Below are 24071 nucleotides of genomic sequence, written 5' to 3' on the forward strand. Positions count from 1 at the left end.
AAGCAACCAACATCTTATAGAAGGCTACCAGCAGGTTCTACAGGGCTACCAACAACTTATAGAAAGCTACCAACAACTTATAGAAGGCTACCAGCAGCTTCTAGAGGGCTAACAACAACTTATAGAAGGCTACCAACAAAAAAGACAAAAAGTGGCAATTTGTGTTTTCTTCCACTTGTTTAAGCAAAAATAATCAAACAAAAAATGAACCTTGCTGGGGCCGATTCTAGCCTAAATCAAGACAAACACACATAGTATTTTACCAGTTAAGTTAACAGGTAGTCCAACTTCATTACTTTCCTTCTTTGCAAAGAAATAAAGGATTACTTTTGCCTCCATGACTGATGCAACGTCAGGAGTTCAGGAGACTCTCAATACTGACTGACTTTTGCAAATGTGTCTTTTTTTTTGCTCCAATTCAACCACAACATTAATAAGTTTGTTTAGAACCACACACAAACACACATCGTTGAGAATCAGAGTATGTGTTAGGCATATCATCTTCTTCACATCATCAACTATAAACACATGCACGATGGTATTGATATCTGAATAATAGTGAAAATGGATTCAGAATCAAAGGTTACGTCCATAACTTTTTTCCCCTGCTGTTTGTTTCGGGCAGACGCTCCAGTTTTGCGGCCTGGAGGAAACTCAATATGTTAGGAAGTGAGGATTAGATGGGATCCGACGCGTTGTCTAAACAGAGGCTCATTGCCTGTCTGTTGCTATAGCAACGCATTATACATATACAGTATGCAGCATAGACACACACAGAGAGAGCCCCAAAGAGTTGCAGGGACATGGTAGTTAGCTGGAGATTTATGTCTGTATTTAATGTGCGTGTGTGTCAGAGAGCAGTCGGAGGAGAGCGAGTGAGATTTACATATTATGTGTGACTCATCTTGCATTGGCAGACTGTGCATGTTCCTCCAACAGATTACTAATTAAGTGCCGCCGTCATAATTAATCACATTATTACATTCATAATAAATCATTATAATAACTGTCATTATAATATCCAGTCTGGCAGTGATTAAATACAACAGTTACACAACTGTTCCTGGTCATTCTGTCGACTCTGTTCCTCCCACACCCTCCATTCTTCTGTCCTAAAGACTCAAGACGGGTTATCACTCTCTCCCTTATTCGTATTAAATGTTCCTTCTTGGGGATTCTTTTCCCTCCATTATCACCAATTCCTGTTGGGTTGATCTGTAATATAAGTATCAACCTCACCATGTAAAGGGCCTTGTCGAATCCTTGCATCATGTCATGGAAAACCCGTTTAAACCTGATTTTTCACGACAAGCAGAAATGAGGAATTAGTGACTTTGTTTAAAGCGACTGATTCATCTATTGATGTCACGCTTTTCTTCAGCTAAGACGCCATTAATTGAACAGTCGACAGAGCTACAAGAGCATATCGACAAACCAACCGATTCTATTAAAGCCCGACGTTGGGGATATTTAGGTTAGAAAGAGCGTTAACTGTAAGTCTAAGAGTCAGTGCCAAGTCAGTTTTCCCCCACGGCAAGTCATCATTTGATTATTGTACGCACAGAGCTGCATGGTCCAATATGTCCCTGAGTGCACGAGGGGAATCGCTGTGTGCCTGCGAGTGTGAGTGTGGTCCCAGTTTATCTTAAAGCTATCTCACTTGCCGCAGGCGATCCAGGAAATGCTTCTCCACTGGTTCCCTCAGATGCGACTATGTGTGCGTGTGTGTGTGTTTGAACGGCAACAACTGCCCCCAGCCCAGTGCCAGCTGGGCTGCCCATGAAAGGACTGGATGAGGTTTGATGGGTAGAGGGAGAAGAGGACAGAGGTTCACGGCCTCCTGCCAGCGTGCTCTTTCAAACTGCACCATAGTCATAGTCACAGTTTTTCAGGACTTTCCTCACAATCTGTGACCGTCCAGTTGTCCCTCCATTCCCAGCACTCTAACGTCAGCCAATCTGCAATTTCCCTCATTTTTATCTTGTTTTCCTGCTGACCCCCTCATCTTGTGCCCCCCATCCCCCCATCCCCTGCCAACATCTATTCCCACTCTCTCTGAGCAGTGGGCGCTGGGCAGATTCAGCTGGCACCGCAGCGTTTAAGCAAGTCATGTGTAAAACTAGCAGCTTGTGCACATGTGAACAGATGTGAGTTCAGGTTCAGGATGTGTGTGTGTACTTTCAAACCATAAAAACCCATTCCAATTGAAAATACACAGCCACGGACGTGCATCAGACCATCTGGAGCCATTGCTGCGGGGTCCAGCAGAGGGTGCTGTGAGCAACGCTTGGCTTTAGAGGCAGTTTGAATCAGAGAAACATCCCACACGAGCTGAACCGTCCTCCTGAGTGGACAAACGTGACACCGGAGCATCCGGAAAGTGGCTTGTGGACGTTTTTCAGGTCGGACAGCACAGACGTCAAAATAAGGGACAAAGCTGCCGACTCAACTGTAGCAGAGGTGGAGGCAGTCTTCATCCTTGTGTGACTAATAGTAGGAATAACGTGTCATTTAAGAACTCTCTTGGAACAGTGACAGCCGGTGTGTACTGTGTGTCGAGGCTGTGGTGGTTTGCAGTACACATTTCATTCTAGCAGAAGTATCTCGATGTCTCACAGTGGCGTTTCCTCCCGAGAGATTGACACATGAGCGAGAAAATGGACTCTGTGTGTGTTCATGAGGTCTCTCAAGATGCCTCTAAGTGCCATCCACGCTCTTCCTTCCAGCACCTCTTCATCCCTCTTCTCCATAACCTCTTCCTCCCTCTACAAACACAACACTTTCTACTCAGGCAACCCCTCCTCGTCCTACTTCAAGTCACGGCCCCAGCGGAGGCTGAGCGGAGGATCATAACACATGACGGCTGCTTGACAGCGACAGCGTGGTGCTTTTATGTAGCATTTAACAGAACAGAGAGGAGCCGTTCACTGTTCTCAGCAGGGGAAATTAGCCCAGTGTGTTGGGGACATATACATACAAAGATCTAGAGTATTAACTCTTACATTATTGAGAGCTGGAGCTTTTCATGGGTGACAGTTACGACGGCGCGCGCAGTGACGAGAACTGGCTTCTATGGTGACAGTTAGTGACAAGTCCTTTGCTCATAATGAAGATGTCTCCTGAACAAAAGCACGGTGACTGTGATCCAAGGACAGCACGACTTTGGACGTTTAGAGAAGAAAGTGTTTTCACTTTCTGACATTAAGCCGTTTTTTATTTTTTTTTTGGTCTTTATTTTACATCTAAAGTGATGACAGTAAATGTGAAAAAGTCTAGGAATGTCCATTAAAAGTTTAAATGCTTGTGGGAGGTGGAAAAGTCAGCGTACTGATAAAGGGTAAATGTGAATAAGTGCAATAAAAATAGAGTGCGAGAAGCGACGACGAGTACAATAATGGACGGAAGCGGCAACAAATAAAAAACAACACAATGCATCAGCAGCTACTGGCGCTCTCTATTCACACCGTGTGCCTTGTTATCCTTCACCTGGACTTTTGCACCAACTACACACATTTAAACATTTTGTTAAAATATGCAATACATTTTAACCCTTCTGTGACCATCCTGTCGTCGCTGACAGAATTTGGCATGTGTACTTGTCATTACCGTAATTCCTAGCTCCTCATGTGGAGGATAAAGCAGTAGAAGATGTATGGACAGATACCGGAAAGCAGAGAAATAGAGCTTTGCGCCCATATACTTGTCATTACCGTAGCCCCCAGGACTTTGACGACCACACAATCACAGACAAGATTCACCAGCGCATCATCTTATTCCTAACGGCCAGATATAGAAAGTGAAAGTTATCTTGGAAAACGGAGCAGAAGCATTTTTTGACAATACTACAGCCATAAAATCAACATACAAGGATGCTTGCTGTACTCCAAGCAAAGAATCGCAGCCTACAGTGAACCGTCACCACCGGAATCGAAACAGTTAATCCCAGAGAACATTCATGCCAAATTTGAGAGATTGAGATTGTCTCGAGGAACTCGTAAAGTCAACACATGCACAAGACAACAAAGGTCCATGTCTGCCGATATCCAATCAGACCATTATGGAGTTCTGATGACGGTTTGTGCCACATTTGAGAGAATTCCCCTTATGTTCACCAGAACGGAACTAATCTCTTGTACCTCGGTGTGTGAGTACACACAGAGAAATGGCCAGATCAAAAATACGATGCGCGTTAAAGTAGCCTAATTAACACACAGCTGCACCGATAAAAACCGAGCTGTGATTGCATGCGTTCCGACTGCAAATTCACCGCAGCAGACAGCTGCACTGACCTTTAACACCATCTACCTGCTTGGTAGAGCGGTCGGCACAGGGTCAGCTCGTAATGGTCTCCTTCCTCCACCAAAGCCGTGCATTCTGCTGAAGTAATTGGCTTAATATATTCATGGTACTGCAGGTGACTGTCCAGACAAAGCACCATTTTAAATTGTCCTTGCTGAGCTGTCAGTAGCAGCGGGAGTTTTTCAGGAGTTGTTGAACCACCTGGAGATGTGGACCAGCTTTATGAAACGCATGCCACTTAAGGTTCAGCGAGGTTAGTGGTTCTTTGTATGCTGCATTGTTGTCGAAACACAACAAAGAACAGGACACTTTGGGTGTTTTGCCGTCAGTGGAAAGGCTTTCGAACGCTGCAGGGAAGAAAGTCCACAGTGACTCAGCGTTTTGAAAAGTAGTAGCACATCTTCAAGCCCCTTTTCACAAATCCACCCACTGACATCCGGCTCCTGTGTTCAGTGTGAAAATCTAAAGCTCCTCGTCATTCCTGCATCAGTCAAAGCAGACTTCTTTAAGGGTGAGCATTTCAAGCACGCACAAATGCTTATAGAGTATTTGACAGGATTATCCGTTGATTATTCAGATATGAATTAGTGCTAAAATTAAGCTTTAGGGCTCCAGCCAAACCTATGAGACAGACTTTAAATTATGTTTCTAACTTCACTCCAAGACTCCAGCATATGAAGGTAACGCACGCTTCTCAGCATGTTGACATTCAAGAAAACTCTTCATTGCATCTTGCCAAGAGTTAATGCTTGCAACTATAGGTAGGATATGCACCACAAATGTGGTATTTATTGGCGTACAACAATTATTATTTTTTTATTTTACCAGTACAATCATTTATAAAACACTTTTCAACAGTTTACAACAAAAAAGATTCACGTCAATCCCTGTTATCTATTAGTTCCACCTCGGGTAGACAACCATGGAAGCTATACAGTATGTCACACACTGTAAACACACACCTTTGTCCTCTTAACGCAGCAACATCTGACACTGACGAGAGCCTAAATCCACCACTGAGATGCACTGAATCCAGTATAGCGGCGATCAGCTCACGCTCAGTCTGAACCGTCAGTGTCTTTTCGGAACGAGTAAGAAGTCAACCGGGTTCACTGTCATTAATTATTGTGCACAACGGTCTTTTGTCGGTATTTGCATAAACGCCCGACCACTCTGACACGTGCATCCATTATCTATTCCAATTATCATTTGAAGGTCATGGGTGGAGCTAAGGTATCGCAGTACAGTAATGTCCAGACATTGGGCAAGGGCCACCGATTAAAGAGCCTTCGTACTCGTTGCACTGTCTTTGTCTGCTGTTTTTGTGACTAAACTGCTGGCAAGGGGAGAACAGCTTTGTTAAAATAAGAAAAAAAAAAAAAAACTTGTTGTACTGCCTGGACTTAAACACAAGAAGTAAATGTGACAAAAAAAGAACTGAGACAATAAGCGAGGAGTGTTGTTACCCAGTGAATACGTTGGAGAATAAAGTGGATAAATGGATAAATAAGAAGTTGGCCATCATCAGTACAAAACACAGTCACTCCAAGTCACATGACTCTTGAAATCAGGGGTGTCGAGCATACGGCCCGTCAGAGGGTCCAATCTGGCCCGCAGGATGAATGTGTTGAAATACTATATTCCTCACCTTTGTAGATGTACTGTGATCTGTAAGTTGTAATGCACATGTGTGAGTGCCATTTCAACAGTAGTATGCTTACATTTACCATTGAATGCTATTTATGGCAAGAAATTTGAGGTGGTTCATAATTTGTTTTGTAAAAAGAGACTTCATTAAATGTAAAACAAAGGGAAAAAATTGGAGTTGTTTAAAGGCTATTATGCTATTAATTGACTGGTCTGGCCCACTTGAGATCAAATTGCGCTGTATGTGGCCCCTGAACTAAAAATCAAACTAAAACCACAAACAAAACAAAAAGACGTATGTACGTTTTCTGCATCTGACATCACGGTCTCGACGTACGTCACATTTCACATGTAGCTTCTGCGGTGCTGTACGTAACCTACTTGTCCTACTGTGTCAGATGGTGTGAATCATTAAAGCATGGGTGTGAAAATGATCCTGTCCCAGTGTGATTCACGAACAGTGGCAGACGGGACCATCTGGAGTTTTTTTTTTTCCCCTCTTTCCAGCCTCATTGTTTTAGAACTGGGCCAGCACAAAAGAGAAGAGAATCTAGACTGTCACGGCCAGTGGTTCTGATGACGACCCGAGGGAGAGTTGGTGGCCAAATGAATTTTGAGGGAAGACTCTAATTGCAGGTCATGATTCATTCACTTTTACTATGGGTTTACTTACTGAGTCTTCACAACACCAATATATAAGCGTATAAAACGAGGCTCATGGCACTCAGCAAAGCATTCGCTCCATCTATTTAATGCAGATTGTAGCATCTTAATCTTACTTTTAATTAACTTTATGCATTATTTGGAGGCATTCATTGGGCGTCTGTGTGTTTCAGCACAAAACAAACTTGAATCTGTAACTTTGCTAGGAGAGCGTCAAGTCCCCAAAGGCACGGATTTGGTTGGATGATGTTTTGTTGTTAATATTAAAATCACAACGTAAATAAGGCTCCTGTGTGGATTTGAAATAGTACAAAAACACGGTTCCATTATTTGGCACCCTTCTCTTGAGATACCAGAGTAAAAAGGTATTGGGCAGCAGAAAAATCGGTACAGTCGGTATAAAATATCCCATGGAAGTTGAGCCGTGGCGTCTTCTGATGTCGTTTGTTGCAAATGTATAATTTAGCCAAGCGTTACTTGTCCAGACTCCATACAGCAAACCTCATTTGAGCTGCGTGGCGAAGGAAACAGCAGCAGCTCTAACAGCTGCTCAGGGAGCACTTGGTTGCTCTTGAGGGAGCACACATTTTCAAGACTTGTTTGTGATTAAAATACAACTGTGATGTTGTATCTTTAGCAGTAGAATCCACTTCTGGAGTTTATTATGGGCACCTAAGCCGCACAAAAAAAAAACTATTATACAGAGCATTGTGTGAACTCACTGTTTGAACGTAACTATTTGTTTATATATAAAAGTTACAACACACCGCTGCTTTAAAGTGGCCGAAGTGCACACAGTGAGGACTCTCACGAAGACAAATGTTGCCGAGTGGCTCAGGATTCACAGCTTTGATTCCCACAATAGTGAAGTCATGACCTCGTTATTGTTCGTCCAATATCTCGGCTTTACTGCGATTTCCAGAAGTAAACATGTTAAATTAAGAGATGAAGTTACTACGTTTGCGGATGTTTACTGCGGTGGAACAAAAGCAAACGTGAAAACACCAAGGAAATGTTTAACACTGCAGAGAATGAATCCCACAGTCTTGGCTCCAGAGTCCTCACCTCACAGTATGTGTGTGTCCTTTTTTTTTTTTCTTTACATGCATCTGTACTTTCATTGTGTTCGGTTTGAGTGTGTGTGTGTGTGTGAGGTAGAAGGGTTAAGAGCAGCATCCTTGATACTCAGGCACAATGCCATGTTTCCACCAAGAACAGTAACAGCTTAGCCATTTCTGAACCTCCCCCACACGCCTCCGACCAAACCACCGCACCACAAAGCATCTTTGTTCTGAGATTAGACCATTCAAATCTCCTGCAACATTCTAACCCCCCTCCCCGGCGCGCAGATTGTTTCTAAATGTAGCTTTCTCGCCGTCTCTTGGCAAAACAGCAGAAGTCTGGCTTTGCTATGTTTGTTTGATTGATTGTCAGCAGGCTTATGGAAAAAATAAAAAATGAGAGTGGGTTTGAAGTGAGTTTGGTGGAGGGAGGAGGTCTTTTCCCAAGAAAGAACCAATACAGTTTTGATGCAGATCCACTTAAAGCTGCTGTCAGTGATGTCTTCTTTTGGATAACTTCCTGTGAGTCCCTCTTCCTCCTCCGTATATCATATGTATATATACACATATATATTCTCCTAGACTTTCTGTCAGCACTAAAGAATCACTCTAGATCAGTGATATCTGTCAGAATGCAGAGATGTATGAGATGTAAGGTACACAGTATTTACGGTGTGGACAGTGTAAATGTCAAACTGTCTATTCCCAAACTGAGGGTCAAAATCAATACTAATTTCAGGGTTTTTTTGGTCATAAATGTTTAAATGTACAAGATCTTGAGTAAATTATCAAGTAACATGGTGGATTCTTGGAAGAAAATGAACTTCAATGGGAAAAACAACAAGCTTGCTGTGTCAAACTCTAGCTTTGAATCAACAGAGGGAAACATCGCTTTGGACCAGTCGCACACACACACACACACACACATCAGATAATGACTGAACAGGTTGCTGTGATGTGTAGTGAAGCCTCTTAACATTTACATTCAAGCATGAAGAGGGCTTTTTTCTAAGTCCACTAGATAGGAACAGTGGACTGACAGAGGGTGAGAATGCAGAGGTGGATCCAAGTGCAGATGGAGATCCACATATACTAGACGTACAGAAGAGCCGGGTCTTCTAAGAGCGTGGAACGACACATAAAAAGTGTCTGGATTGTCTTTTGCGGGGCTTGATGAACGGAGTCCCGAGTCCTGAGAGAAGGTATTAAAGTAGGTGGGAGCAGACCCATGGAGCCCTTTGTAGGCTAGCATCAGTGTTTTGAATTGAATGCGGGCAGCTAACGTAGCCAGTGGAGCCGCCGTGTGCTGGACACATCTGTAGCGGGTTAACATGGGTTTGTGTGTTTGATTATGAGTGCAGAGATTAGTTAGTTTGTGTGTGTGTGTGTGAAAGCATCATGGTGACAGACAAAGGAAGAAAGAAAGCTTTTTGACCCAACGCCACGGCAACAGCTGCCGCACCACTAAACGTGAAAACGCCAGGAGTCGACACCCAGCTGACGGATCAAGATCACGTGCAGTGTTAAGAAGAAGAGGGAAGAAAACTGACATGAAAACAAGACATTTTGTTTCCAGGAGGAATTAGTTGTTAGTTTAAAGAAAAGAAAAAGAAGAAAATTGGATGTGAAGAACGGGAAAAAAAAACCACAGGGAAAGAACAAACCTAGGCAAACTGGCTCACACCAACTTGAAACGTGGAGAAAGTTCCCAAAGTCCCCAACGCCGCCGCGTCCACTGCAGGGCCAAAGCGCTTTGACGAGGGCCTGCACTCTCACACTCACACTCACAGACCAGAATTCACTGGTCATTTCCTTGCAGCGGCGCTACAGTTTCCCAGTCGCCGCGCACACACACGAGTGGCTTTAATGTGCAGCTATAAACATTTAGAGTTGGCCCCCGTGCTGTGCGTTTTGGCCCCGCTGTGGGGACGAGGTTAATCACCAGCATCCGCCGAGTCATGCCAAAAGTTGGCCGGCGAGGACGGAAAACATGGGGAAAAAAATGACATCCAGGGTGGATGTTGAGAGAGACCAGAAGCCCTGCAGCTCCCAGACCAGCACTGATCCCAGCATATGTGTGTGTGTGATTTATGTTCATGTAAGTGTGTGTGTGTTTCAGAGTCTCTGAGTTGTGTGTCAGGGGTCTCAAACTCGCGGCCCGTGGGCCACATGCGGTCCGCAGGCAGTTTCTGATGTTTAGAGATTCATTTTACATCATAAACATGTTTTACTTTGTGAATTGTCCATCGCTCTCTGTGACAAACAGAGACTTTTATTTTGAAATGATGCAAAACATTGCCATAAATGTCGTTATTGCTGTATCATGATAGACTGCTCATGTGTCCCGCAGGTCATCCGAGTGTGAGCCCCCTGTGCTGCGTGTTTTTAGTACATGTTAATGTCCAGACTCTCTGTTATTACTGTTTCCGCACACTTCAGTCGTGTTATTTTGCAATTGTCCGCTTTTCTTTAAATGTAATTTCTACTTTTATTGACACATTTGAATTTTTTGGTTTTTCACACCTCACGCGAGTCGTCAGGCTCCATTAAAGCCATAAAATGAGACGTGTGGTCGACGGCGTGGAAGAAGTCCGGATGAATGCTGTGCGCCACGCAGGAAGTATGACATGTTATTCAAATTCAACAACTGTCAGACGCCGAACGCTTCACATTAACCGGGCTTTACACATGAGACGGGATTGGAAAAAAGGTCCAGAAGATGCTGTTCTGGCATAAACACTGACCTTTGTCAGGACCAGTTGTCCTCATGGAGGCCAGAACCTGGTCCTGAATGAGGCAGAACCTCATTTCTGAACAACTGGGATCATATTTAGGGGTAAGATTTGAATTTAGTTTAGGTGTGTGTGATGCGCCAAGTATCAGCTAACTGGTGTGATTCATTGACTGTTTGTGCAGGTGTGTGTGTGTGTGTGTGTGTGTGTGTGTGTGTGTGTAGAAAGTATGCGATGCTGTTTGAGGAAAACAGTCCCACTGTGTTTGATGGGATGTTCTTCTGACTCATCATCAGTGTGAGCATGGAGGCAGATGCTCATGTGTGTCTCTGCTGTTCTCTGTGTGTGTGTGTGTGTGTGTGTGTGTGACTCGGTTTAACGGACTCACCGATGACGATGGTGGTGATCTGGTGCCTGCTCGCCCCGTGCTTGTTCTTGACCTCGCAGATGAAGGTGGTGTTGACGGCGTCGTCCACTTTCCTCACCGTCAGCTTGTTGCCGTCCACCACCACCGTGTCCGGCAACGAGCCCGACGCCCTAGAGGGGGAGAGGGATGGGGGAAGAAGGACGGACCAGAGTTAGAAAGCAGTGACGTGAAGGGAAATCAAAGAGACAAATCGATGAGTGTGAGCGGGTGAGAGATAAAAGAAAGAAAAAAAAACAACGAAAGATGTTAAAAATAAAGATGGAGGGTTGGAAAACAAGAAGAAAGGCCAGATTTTTGACTGCGGTTTTCAAAGACCCTCATCTCATCTGAGAGAAATGGCAGACTTGTGAACAGACGCTGTGCCTCCCTGCTCAATATTCATCTGGAAAACCACACACACGCACACACACACACACACACACACACACACACACACACACAGCATGCCATCTGTCCGTCAGGCTGAGCTGTGTAAAGCTTTCATGTTTAAATCAGAAAATGACACCCACAAAAAAAAAGGGAAAAGAGGAGTCTTTTTAAATAGGAATCATTGCCGATTCTGTCGTGATTATGGTGATAATTAGAAAATCTGTCACTCTCTTAAATGCGTGTGTGACACACACACACACACACACACACACACACACACAGTGTGAGATTCTTACGCAGTCCAGGTGACGGTGGTGGGCGCCGGGTTGGCGTTGGCCATGCACAGGAGCTCGGCATCCGAGCGGCCGACGTACCAGTTGTTGTCGTAGCCTTCTATTGACACAGAGGGAGGATCTGAAAGAGGATAAACACGAGTAAACAATAGAGTTCATACACTCACTCACTCACTCTTCTACAGCTTTATCCTCCACATCAGGGTTGTAGATGGCATAGGGCGAAAGGCGGGGTCATACCCTGGACATGTCGCAATCCTTTCACACCAAACGTATCGCAGAGAACAAGCACACTTTGCACCACGGCGATTACGCGACAAAAAAGTTGCACATCAAAGCCAACGTGTGGTTTATTACAGTAATTTCCCTCGCGCTGTTGCAGGAAAACCGACGAATCAGCGTCTTTGTCACCAGATAGTTGGAAAAACGTCTGTTTTTGGACGTTGAGACGAAAACTCAGACAAATGTGACTTTAAATATGTTTGTTACATGTTCCAATTTCTAATGTAACACGCAAAATCTTGTGTTCATGTACAACTTCAAAAATAAAATAACATGCAGTATTAAGCAGTAAGTTATTCTGGTAAAATGGGCAAAAGCACTTAACTCACAGGACATTTTCTGGCCCTTTTAAAAGAGTTAAGTAAAAACATTTGACTTGAGTGTGGATTAAGGCTGTGATTCGATGTCTTCACGACGCATCGTGCCCTCAGTTTTACCTCGGAGTGTCTGATTTGGAGGAAAAGTAGCAGTAATTAATTTTGCTTTCTGTTCCAAACATCTACAAAAAAAGAAAAAGAAAAAAGGGAGCTTTTGTATAATCTGTACCTGCGGCTTGGAATGTGCTGCAGAGGGACGTGAAGCTTAGTGAGTTAATCTCACTTAAATGTTTTTAAAACTTAGCCTGAAAGAAGTGCAGGCAGATTCTGTAAAACACAACCGTCTTAGATGAAGTTATGATATTGAAATCCTCACATATGAATGTATTCATTTGGGATGTTTTTTGTTGTCTGGAATGTGCTGCGTTCACTAAAAGTTGGTTCAAATATTCAAAAATAAAAGAACTTTGCTTTGGAGGTGTAATTGGAATGTTCCACCCCCCCAAATAAACTAAACTAATGCTGCTTCAGCTTCTAACAACAGTGTTGGTATAAGTGATTATGGGCTGTCACTGCATCCACATCAAACCGTGGCTGGTGGACAGCTCACTGGCTGGTTAACTGGTTCGCTTCAAGGTTGGAGGACGTGATTATTGTCCTTTTTAAGACACGTCCTCCAGAGACATTTCACTGTTCACCTGATCCAAAAACTCAAGAGTGAAGCCTGGCGTCTGCTATCGAAATAAATCCCCTCAGAGCTGGGAAAACGTCTTGTGTTGGCAACCTTTGATTGATTCCGGTGACCTTCTGTATCGGTTTACACTGTAACGCTCCTCCGTTGGTTTACATCCCTCCTTTTCATGCGTCTTTCTGCAAAGACCTACAGGCCGACTACGCCTCCCGCTCCCCGGGGACGGGGAGCGGGAGGCGTAGTCGGCCTGTAGGTCATCCGACTGGTCCACATGTGCGGACTGAACTGGGGGAGAAGCGTGTGACAGCATCTCCTTCAGTCACCCGGGGTCATACCTGGCAACAGTGTCTGGCTGTTGGGGGGAAAATCCTAATTTAGTTATGAAGTACTTTATACACCTCACACAGGAGGTGTTTTCATGCTTTTTGGTGCTCACCGCATGTTTTTCCCAGGATTTGACGAAGAGGCTGCTGCACTAAGACTAAAAATATCTGGGAGCATCTTCAGCAGACACACATTTGCGTTCTCGGCCCCTATGGACAACCTCCGGAGAACCTCCGAGAACCTCCGGAGGACCTCCTGCCTCCGACGTGTGTGTCTGACAGCAGCCGCTCTTAATGCAGCCTGTCAAGCTTTTTTTTTTTTCCCCCATCATACTCTGTCGGGTGTCGGTTTGAGTCCTGGTTCCACTGGACTCAAACACACGGCTCGCAGCTCCAAGAACTTACACAGTGCAGCTAATGTACGTTTTTATGGACGCGTGGATGATGAAAGAGAGAGCTTCCAGAAACTTTAAAGCCCAACAGTGGCGGGATGTAGAGTACACACCGCTAGAGCACCGCTGCGTCGCTGCTGCTGCTCCAGGTTACCGCCGACCACCGTAAAAACCCGGACTCGGTCTCTAATTGGCTGGAGTTGGCTGAAGGCGTCGCGGGCTCGGATCAGCGGGGGGAACATTTCTGAAAGCTTCGGAGAAATGACGGCAGACCGCCTCCGCACATCTCTGTCATGTTGAAATGTTTGACTGTTTGATTTGTCCAGTATCGACAGTACAGTGATGTGTGTGTGTGTGTGTGTGTGTGTGTGTGTGTGTGTGTGTGTGTGTGTGTAGTGAAGTTGAGTGTGTAGATTTTTTACAAGCAGCAGGAAACCTCAGATGCTCTTCTCCCTTCATGTTTTTCATGGTAAAAATTTAAAGACGGAGAGACTGAAAAGGAGAGTAGCAGTGGTGTGTGTGTGTGTGTGTGTGTGTGTGTGTGTGTGTGTGTGGAATCGCAGGGTGTCGACGCAGTGAGAGACAAACAGCAGGACAGGGCATGTGGTGAGCTAGAGTGTGTGTGTGTGTGTGTGTGTGTGTGTGTGTGTGTTCTTCCTAGAGAGGGCTGACCTATAAAAGCTGATCTGATTTACACAGCAGACAGGAGACGTGACCCCTCACACCATCACTAAACTAACACACAGTGTGTGTGTGTGTGTGTGTGTGTACTGTGAGAGTGGAAGGTTGATTTTAGTGATTTTTAGGCGAACGTGAGAATAAAGCCTGTCCCACATCAGACGTTAATTGGCCAGATTTCAGTCCCGATCTGGCCCTTTCCGACAATCGCGCGTGCGATGGTTTGAACAGATTATCCGACCAAATTATCCTGCGGCGTGAGGGATTATGCGTCATCGGAGTATTAAACACGTTTGATGTTTATGACTTGAGCAGAGAAGACGCCAAGTCGATCCCGTCTTCTCAGTCATGACTTCATGGTTTCTACGCCGACAGCCCGCCTCCATGTCTGTTTATATTCTGAAGTCACGTTTAATCACGCGGGTTTCCGTGAGATCCCAAATCCCTGAAATCGATCTCAACCCAAATATATTTCATCTGGAGCCGCAAAAACCTTTTGGACCAATAACATGAAGATGACATCATGTGATAAGTTATCACATATTATTATAATATAGGTTTTACCTTGAAATAAATCTAGATTTAATATTTGTGGAAAATTGCTCAAATAAAAAGTGACCTAATTTGATGCAGGATTGTATGTGTGTAGTGTGTGGACGCAAAGATGGACATATGTCTTCATTTAAGTGTTTTAAACATCACATTTGACGTAGGATGAAGTGACACATATTTTTAGTAGTCCAAATATAAATATACTTTTATTTCTCGCCATGATCTTTTCCAAAGCCACAGGGAGCCACTGCAGAGGGGCTAATGAGCTGCATGCGGCTCTGGAGCCACAGGTTGCAGACCCCTGGACTAGTCTGTGCTTTCTCAGGATTAAAACGTGGAAAATTAGACACAAAGTAAAAGAATAATAATAATAATAATATTAATAGTCAAGTCACATTTGGAAATCCTCTAGTGTGGAAGGCACATGTGTTTTCATTTAAAAAGAATAAAAATAAAATACAAATCCTGCTTTCCACATTACCTCAGCATTTAAGTATGAAAACACTGTGCGCTTCGTTTTACTTTGAAAATCCCGATATCAGAATCCGAATCAGAATACTTTTATTATCCTGAAGGAAATTGTTTTGTTACAGTTGAGAAAAAACTTTCAACGTCCTCTGTCTTTTTATTTTTTACTCTTGCCCCTCCTCCTTCGTGTTTGCATTGTCTCGCCCACTCCTGATGTACGCACAGAGCGCTTCACATTTAAGTGTGTCTATGATTATATGGTACATATTGTACGTGTACAGTGTACGTGTGTGTGTGTGTGTGTGTGTGTGTGTGTGTCTGTGCAGTGAATCTATACTTACACAGAAGACAAACTGAATGTATATTTAAAGCCAGGAAAAGATCATTTGACAGCTTGATAGGAGGGTATGAACTGTTCACCGCCACTGCTCGTAACAGCTAAATGGGCTGTGTGTGTGTGTGTGTGTGTGTGTGTGTGCGTCGTCTAAATATTGCAGATTACAGAAAAAAACGTGGCTGAGCAAAGACAATCTGTTCCATCTCTGGAGGGTGAGCAGCAGCGGCGGCGAGGTCACACAGTCGAGACGGCGCCTAAATCTTTGTAAATCCACATCGAACCGGTGTAATATTTTAATCCCGTGTAAATTAGAATGGAATTTCATGGATTACATGAAAGCGACGTGTGTGTGTGTTCATGTGTGTGTGCAAACACAACCTTTTGCTGACTTTTATTTTTCACCATTTACTTTTTTTAGGACACTTCGGGAAGTTTGGGCTCAGGCTGTGAATCATTTTGAATAATATAATACCTGCACAGATTTGTGGCGAAGTGTTGATGGTCTAAAGGAATCAAACATCAGAAACACTAGAGTCTGTGTTTGCTGCGGTAAAAGGAGTTTTGTTTATCGTGTTCGTGAGACGAGTTTTAAACGCTCCTCGGTCAAAGACACGTCCCGTTAAGAAGTGAGTTTACTTGAAAATTGTTTGTACAAACCTGTGCCTTCTACACCGATGTTTTAAAAAGTATTTTTAGAAGAACCCTTATTTAACTTTTACCACAGAGCGTATCGCAGATGCATTACCGTAATTATGCAACGATTTGTGCTATCGGAGAAATTCCAACTGTTTCCCAAAGCTGAGGAGTTGCACGTAAAAAGCCAACGTGTGGTTATTACGGTAATTCGGCGAATCAGCGTCTTTGTCACCAGAGAGGACAGAGTTGGGAAAATGCCTGGATGTCCATAGTTTGGCCTGGAAATAGTATTTAAAATCTGATGTTCCTGTACAACGACAATGTTTTTTTCTAAATAAAACGTTCAAATTGTTAACACATTATTTTGCTAGCAGTAAATTGTAAGTAACTGCCAGATATTTAAAGCTATTCTGGAAAAATTGACAAAAGCACTTAGCTCACAGGACATTTTCTGTCCCTTTTATGGTTAAAATAATAATTAAAAAAACAGGGAAACCAGTAGATTCCAAGAGATATTTGTTTGGTAAATGAATCATGAATGTAACTTTATGTGTTTTTTAACACATTCACATAAACCTTAAGTCACATGAAAAAGAAACCAGACAAATCACCTGCGTCTCATCTGTGCGTCCTGACAAAAACACATGACTTCACTGCTCCATTTAAGACCAGGAGCATTTACCGTTCACGCACGGAAACATCATACAATGTGAGTGTGTGTGTGTGTGTGTGTGTGTGTGCGTGTGTGCGTGTGCGCGTGTGTCGTCCTTACACTCTACAGAAAGCTTGACGGGATAAACCCACGGCTGCTCCTGTGTCCGCTGCTCCACCCTGCAGGTCACCTCTCTGCCGTCGTCCGTCGGCGTGGGAACCAGACGATACTCGCTGCGGACTGTCACCGTCCCATCTGGCCCGTTGGTGGTGCTGGTTGAGTGGTTGCCACCGACCGACGCCAGCCACTTGATGGTCGCGGCCGGTTTGCCGTCTGCCGCCTCACACTGGGCGACCACCACCGATTTGGTGCCGGCTTGGACTGTCACCACTTTGGCTGAGTTCTTAGGCTTGGCTGCAGGGAGCGAGGAGAGGAGAGACAGACAGAGGGAAGAGATGATGAGAATCCAGGCGGGACACGAGGGACGCAGAGAATAAAGGATGGAAGGGAAAAATGGCAGCAGAGGGTATAAAAAAAAAGAAAAATAGATATAAAAAAAGTGGTGAGTTGAGAGGAAAGAGACATCAAACATGCGGCAGAGGAGGAGGTTGAGCGTGTTGTGTATATCCACTCTGGCCTCCGACTGTGGCTGTAATGAAACTGAGAAAAGCGGGAGGCCGGAGCCCTCAGGTGAGACCCCAGGCTTCTCAACATCAGAGCGGCAGAGAGAGAACGTACAGGCAGATACGCACACTTGTTAATGTCGAGTGTTAGAAAACTTTACCATCTTTATTGCGTTATAACGAGGGACTCGAAAATGTAAAAAATGTAAGCCTTTGTTTCATCAGATATGGCGCTTTTTCCACGACCCAGTTTCGTGCACAGCTGCACGGAACTTTCTTTTATACGCGACACACACAAACTCGCGACGAGTGACTTGTTTTCAGTGTAACTGAATCATTAGAATCAGTAAGATTTGTTCAGAACCTCCTTATGACTGGAGCACAGACTCCGGCTCGCGTTTGGGGCAGTGTTGACTCCTCTGTTTAATATTTCCTCTGCTAAATGTTGGAGACTTTTAAGTGTTTTTAACTGATCTATAGTTCGGCATTGTTCAGTTTGATTCTTGCCTGACATGGGAACGTTTTTTTTGGTTTAAATTCCCTCTTGTACACAGACAATGACACCGAGGATGTGTTAAACGCACATTTTCGGCACAATCACAAAGCCTAAGCCATCATGACAGACGATAAGTATGCTTGTGTAGTGTTGAAATAAATGTAAATCTTTCATAGATCTTTTCATGCAGATTTGAATAAATACTCACGTATAAAACAAAATGTTGTTCATCTAACTCAATCGTTTCTGAAGAAGCAGCAGCAGCAGTTTGTCAGGATATAACTTTTGTAAAATAGTATGACATTACAGCTTGTTAAATGCTAAATATGAATAGATTAAACAATAATATAACTTCAGAAAACATTTAGTGTATACACATTCAATTCTTCCTTTCCTCAGGGTCCTGAGAGACTTTGCTTTTTTGTGGACATAAAAAAAAAAAGAGTTTAAAATAACTGGACACTTTCATCTACATCAAGACAAATTCCTCACGCATTAGATTTACTTTGGATGGAAGAAAACTCTGTGATAATAAACTCTTCATAAACCAACCGATTCACTTCATTAGCAGAGTATTTCCACAGGTAATACATCAACCTTAAGTCAAATACCATAGTTAGAAGAGGTCTGTGTCTTTAATACAAAATGTCACATTAGCTCTGTTAAATCAAACTGGACGCGTTATATAAAGTGTCAATGTTCCGTGAAAATGTCCGAACCAACCTCTGACACCATCAATCAATCTGGAAATGTCAGTGAATTCCATTATTTTCTGATGTCAAGTGACATATTAGAGGTTTTTTGTTTTTTTTGTAAAATATAATAACCACTCTTTTAGCACTTTGGTTTATTTTGACATGTGTTACCAGGCAGCAGAACAAATCTAAAGATGCTGGGTGCATTTCTGGCCCCCTTTTTTTTTTTATGCTTTTCATTTGGGAAAGACTATGTCACCATCACAGCGGCAAAGCGGTGAACTTTAACAGCAAGATCAATTCGCGGATCGATCCTTTTCTCTTGGACGAGGCAATAAATGCACCGTGTTCCACATCGAGCTCAACTTTTCTTTCATGACGATCACGCTTGATGACTAAACCATGACGGGACGTGTGTGAGCTTTCGTTGACGAGACGAGAGTGGACGTAAATGTTAGTGGGTGGTCCGTAGTAATCTGTCAATTAAAACCTCAGGTCTGGGGGTTTGGACCCTGGAGTCCGCTCCAATCGACAGTTGCGCCGGGGACAGCTGGAGAAGGCGCAGCAAGTTCATATGTCCGCGGCCCCTCCGCCTGCCACCCGGCGCCGCTGATGACTTATGTGTGACACTCTTGTATGATGGAAGTAAGCCATCAATTCATGAAGAAAACAGTTGGAACAAATGGAGATTATAGGTTTCTGCCCAACAGCAATCTCCAGCACTTATTGACCTAAATACATTTGTTAAAAAGAAAAGTAAGACGTTTCTTTGTCTAACTAGACCTAGACTAAAACATTTTAGAGCTTTCGTCGACTACAACTGGTCTAAAACGATCACAGCATTCATAAGCATCATAAGCATTTCAGTCCAAAAGACTAAATCTAGAACGGCTGCCTGCAGCGGCTTTGTGACACACACACACACACACACACACACACACACAGAAGCTGTCTGCTAATTCTGCACATCTGGACGATGAGGATTACGAGGAAACTATTTTCCGGCGCCATTTTCAGACAATGTGTGCATTTGGACTATCTGGGTATCTCATAGGACGACTGGAATTAAGCTAAGTATCACTTCTGTAGGTCTTTCTTATTTGGTTGCTATTTCATTAATTGCTATTTTATCTAACTGTGTTGCTTGACTTTAGTGACTTTTGACTTGTCTTCTTGGTTAAGGTGAAAGTTGTTTAAGATATTTTGTCTGCTAGGTCAAAGACAAAGTTGTTATTGTTGCTGTTTTGACCTCGTTTCGATTGAGGCATCATCACAAAACAAAAACTTATGACTAGCACTTCATAGTTTGATCTACTTGAAGCTCTTACTTACTTCTAGCTCTTATTTGTACCCAAATGTTTAAATGCACTTTTGTAAGTCGCTTTGGATAAAAGCGACTGCTACACGACATGTAATGTAATGTAATGTAATGTAACAAGGAGGCCGGCAGTGGCGTCAGCTGAGCCTGAGAAGACGACTCCAGTCCTGTATTCAAACTGTTCACAATCGTCTCACTTCACCAGCGCAGCTGTTCCGCGTCCACTAGAGCTGAATCGATTAATCGATTATTAGTCGATTACAACTATTTTGATAATCGATTAACCGGTTTGAAGCTTTTTTCATGATTAAAACAAGATTTTCCTATTGTTTAAGCTTCTTAAATGTGAGTATTTTCTTAATTTCTTTGTTCTGGATAACAAAAAAATCATTAAAAGTTCATGATTTTTGTTGGTGGACAAAACAAGAAATTTTTTTAAGGTTTCCTGATATTTTATGGATTAATTGAGAAAATGATCGCCAGATTAATCGATTATGAAAATAATAAAATAAATGATTCTGTACGCGGCGCGGGAATGTCTCCACAGACACAAAAACAAGTTCTCAAGTTATGCACTACATTTACAACTACTTTTGAATTCAAAAATAAATCAAAGTAAATGTGAAAGTTTGTATTAAATCAAGGCCAATGATGCTTAATGGAGATGAAACACCATAAAACACAACAAATTGCAATAAAAAGTAATGGCACTGAGATTTTCATATATTTCATAGTTTCTCATTCACAGTCAATATCTAAAAGGATGAAACACTGCACCTATTTCTATACTCTTTGATTTATTCATACCGTGTACATTTAAAGTCATTATATCCACGCATGCTTATTTGCGGACACGATCGAGTCACTTCAAGCTACTTCAAAGCTGATCTTGAATTCAGATCCGGGCAAAATCAAACAGACACAACAATGCGGCCTCTGTGAAACCTGGAGACCCAGATCCCAGGACAAAAGATGAAACACAAAGCACAAATCGACACGGAGAGACAAGAGAGAAGAGAGTTTAGACCTGAGGGAGATAAAAGAGCGGCGAGGGGGGGGGGGAAACAAATGGAGAGGAGACAAAAAAAAAAAGACATAAAGACTGAGGGGAGTGACTGTGCACACAAGACAGGAGGGAGAGTAAAGCAGAGCAGTAGTCAGAGGACAGAATTGATCTGGGGACTTAAACAAGTCAGGAGTAACCGACTCCATCCCACTCCTCACATCAGGCCGGGGTGATTAGAATGTAAGCAGGAAGCGATGCTATCTGTGCCGGGCACCAGGTCACATCCGCTCTCTGACAAGCTGACCGAGGAAATGCTTTTTTTATTTTAAGGAAATAAGAAGTCATATAAGGATCTATTCTCACCCTAGGAACACTTCAATTCCCATTACAGGCCATTTGCTTACCAAACTTTAGAAAGACATTTGCTGTGAAACTGTCCCTGTCCCCGCTAAAGACTCTCCAGGGTCTTTAGCGAGGCAGATGCTCGCCCGAACTTGAACTGCGACTCCACTGACACGGTCTTCATTACTTTCACCAGGGCAGCACTTACACGTCAGCGACTGGAAAAGCTCCAGTTGTGGGACGATCTTGCCAAATTCAGGAGTCTTTTTTTGTGACTTTTGACAGCCAACATTAGCTTACAAAAGTGTTCTGGTTTCATCATGTGTTCACGTCCAGTGCACTTTTTTAGATCTAGACCAAATAATGTATATTTATATAATAAATTCAATTTAAATTGTATACATTTAACCTGTATTGCATTTCATACCTTTTTCTATTTTGGAGCGGGAGAAGCGGAAAGCACATGAAATAAAACAAATTTTTACTTAAATCTTTAAGACAGCGCTTCCATCTGCACTCCCTGAGGCACATACTGGGCATCACCTGCAAGGACAGAATATCACATGCACAACAGCCCTAGGAAGAGCAACGCTTCCAAGCATGTTCTGTCTGTTTCCGCTGGCTTGGACATATCCAGCGGGATGGGTAATGGAAGAAACCCCGAAGCACATCCTTTATTCGGAGCTGGCATCTGGCACTTCAGCTTTGCTATAAAGCTATCATGTCCTTCAACATCAACCCTGCCAACTGGGAAGATGCCACGGCCAGCACTGAACCCAGTGACAGGCAGTGGACTGACCGCTCTCACATGAAGCCTTCCTAAACAACCTGTGGACGTGTCTGCCTCTCACGGATTGGACACTAAATCCTAAACCTCCAGGCACAAGGAGCCCATGGTCTTCTGAGACGGTGATGCCGACCATTTTGAGACACATTTTTAAACTCCTTTTACTGTTTTACCAGTTTACATTTTTGGAACAAATTTGGTGCAAATACTCTTTGCCTCCAGGGGAAGAAACGTAATGACTGCGGTGATTTTCTCACTTTGCTGCATTTTTAGAATTTTTGGTTTTAGTAAAACTATTTGGAAACTGCTTCTGTGGCTCCAGGCTTTTTAAAAAGATCTCGGACACTTCTGCTTCTAGTTATTTTTGTACATGCCTTGAATTCAGGCTCCAGTACTGTAGATGGAAAAGAGAAGGCAAACCCTTTCTGAATACCCGAACGTGACCCCTCTTTATATTTCACTTCAACCCTGTTGTTGGAGCACAAAATGGAAAAATCAGCAGCTACAAACCTGGAAACAGTGAGACTGCAGAACAGATGGACCCGGGTACAATCATCATTTCGTCCTTCGACTTCCATTTCTAAACTGATTGATTCACGGCTACAGCCTGATGACGGCAGCCAAGTTTTTTTTTTTTATTTATTTTCTACGTGACAGCATCCATTAGCCAAAGATCAATAGAGGCTTCTGGATCTTGTTAAATTTGTGTTTCACCAGTTGCCCAGGTTTTTACAAAACACAATGCTGCTGCTGCTGCTTAATATTTCCTGAAAACACAAGCACACACACACACAGAAATCAAACATTTGTTTGCCTCTGTACTTCTGCTCAGCTGTTAACAGGCAATTAATATTCAAAGTACAAAGTTTATAAAGCAATTATTCCGCCGCGTGTGTTGTTTTGACAACGCATTATTGGCGGTTGGAAACGTGGACAAAATGGATTCATTTAAGCTTGAGAGTAATTTAGCATTTTTAAAGTTAAGTGCCTAAAACAAAAATGCATAAATATGACTTTCAAAGCAGAAACTGATTATTTTAAATATCAAATCCCAGGGATGGAGTTGCCTCTGAAAGCAAATTTAAATAAGCAAAGCCTGACTTTCTTAGCCAGCCAATTCACCAATTTGTGCTGCCGTGGGTGCATTAGATTGCAATTTTATTGATGGAACGCTCCCATTTGAGTGGAAATGCAACCTTCTCTGCGTTTATTAGCATCCCCGTCATCTGCATAAACATGTCAACACTCAGACGCTCAGTTTAACTCTGTTTGTTAGCAATGCTCTGAACATGTAGTAGCTGTCATGTGTCTCATTTGAGTCGTTCCTGGTTTAACCTACATTCATCCAGGGTAAAGCTCGTCAAATATCAATCACTCATTTTCTATCGCTTTATCCTGCACGCGTGAGGGTCGCGTGGGAGCAAGTCCCAGTTGATGTGGGCCGTAGCTACGGTCAGTTTTTCAAATGTTCACTTAACCTCTGCATGAAAGTGTGTGTGTGTGTGTGTGTGTGTGTGTGTGTGTGTGTGTGTGTGTGAGACGAGAGTGACGACAATCACACAACCACCCGACCCGAGCTTGAGCTAAATGTTGGCGATTAACCCACGTTTTCAGGATTGTTAAGTCCTTTTATTTGATCTACAGTTCAGCATTGTTCAGTTTGATTCTTGTGACGGCAACCTGACCAATCAGTCCCTGGTTATGACGTCACAAATCGAGCGAGTGGAAACACGCCATGTGTAATTTAAGCCCGTACAATAATAACACAATAAGCCCATGATGCGCGGCCTAAGGAAATCACACTGTTTGGCAGTTAACTTGAATGCCTAATTGAATGTTTCTAATCTCCAAGAGAATCAGAGAATCATGATCTCAATTCTAATGAAAAAGAAATTGTGATTCTGCATGTTTTTGGACTGTGGGAGACCAGGCCACAAACACGGGTCTTTTTGCTGCAAGGCAACAGTGCTAGCCACTACCCCGCC

The 24071-nt window shown here is 43.2% G+C and overlaps 1 protein-coding gene across 3 annotated transcripts in view; it reads right to left on the bottom strand.

The window, feature by feature from the left end:
* pvrl2l (PVR cell adhesion molecule related 2 like) overlaps positions 1-24071 on the bottom strand; it is a 316943-nt gene that overhangs the window by 155942 nt on the left and 136930 nt on the right. For all 3 annotated transcript variants that reach the window (XM_044052905.1, XM_044052904.1, XM_044052903.1), the window contains exons 4-6: positions 16940-17233; positions 11495-11612; positions 10791-10939 (exon numbers count right to left, since the gene is read on the bottom strand). In XM_044052905.1, the coding sequence (XP_043908840.1) occupies positions 10791-10939; positions 11495-11612; positions 16940-17233 (561 nt within the window). The remainder of the gene's footprint in view (positions 1-10790; positions 10940-11494; positions 11613-16939; positions 17234-24071) is intronic.

Source organism: Solea senegalensis, linkage group LG20 (genome assembly GCF_019176455.1).
Source record: "Solea senegalensis isolate Sse05_10M linkage group LG20, IFAPA_SoseM_1, whole genome shotgun sequence".
Taxonomy (NCBI): domain Eukaryota; kingdom Metazoa; phylum Chordata; class Actinopteri; order Pleuronectiformes; family Soleidae; genus Solea; species Solea senegalensis.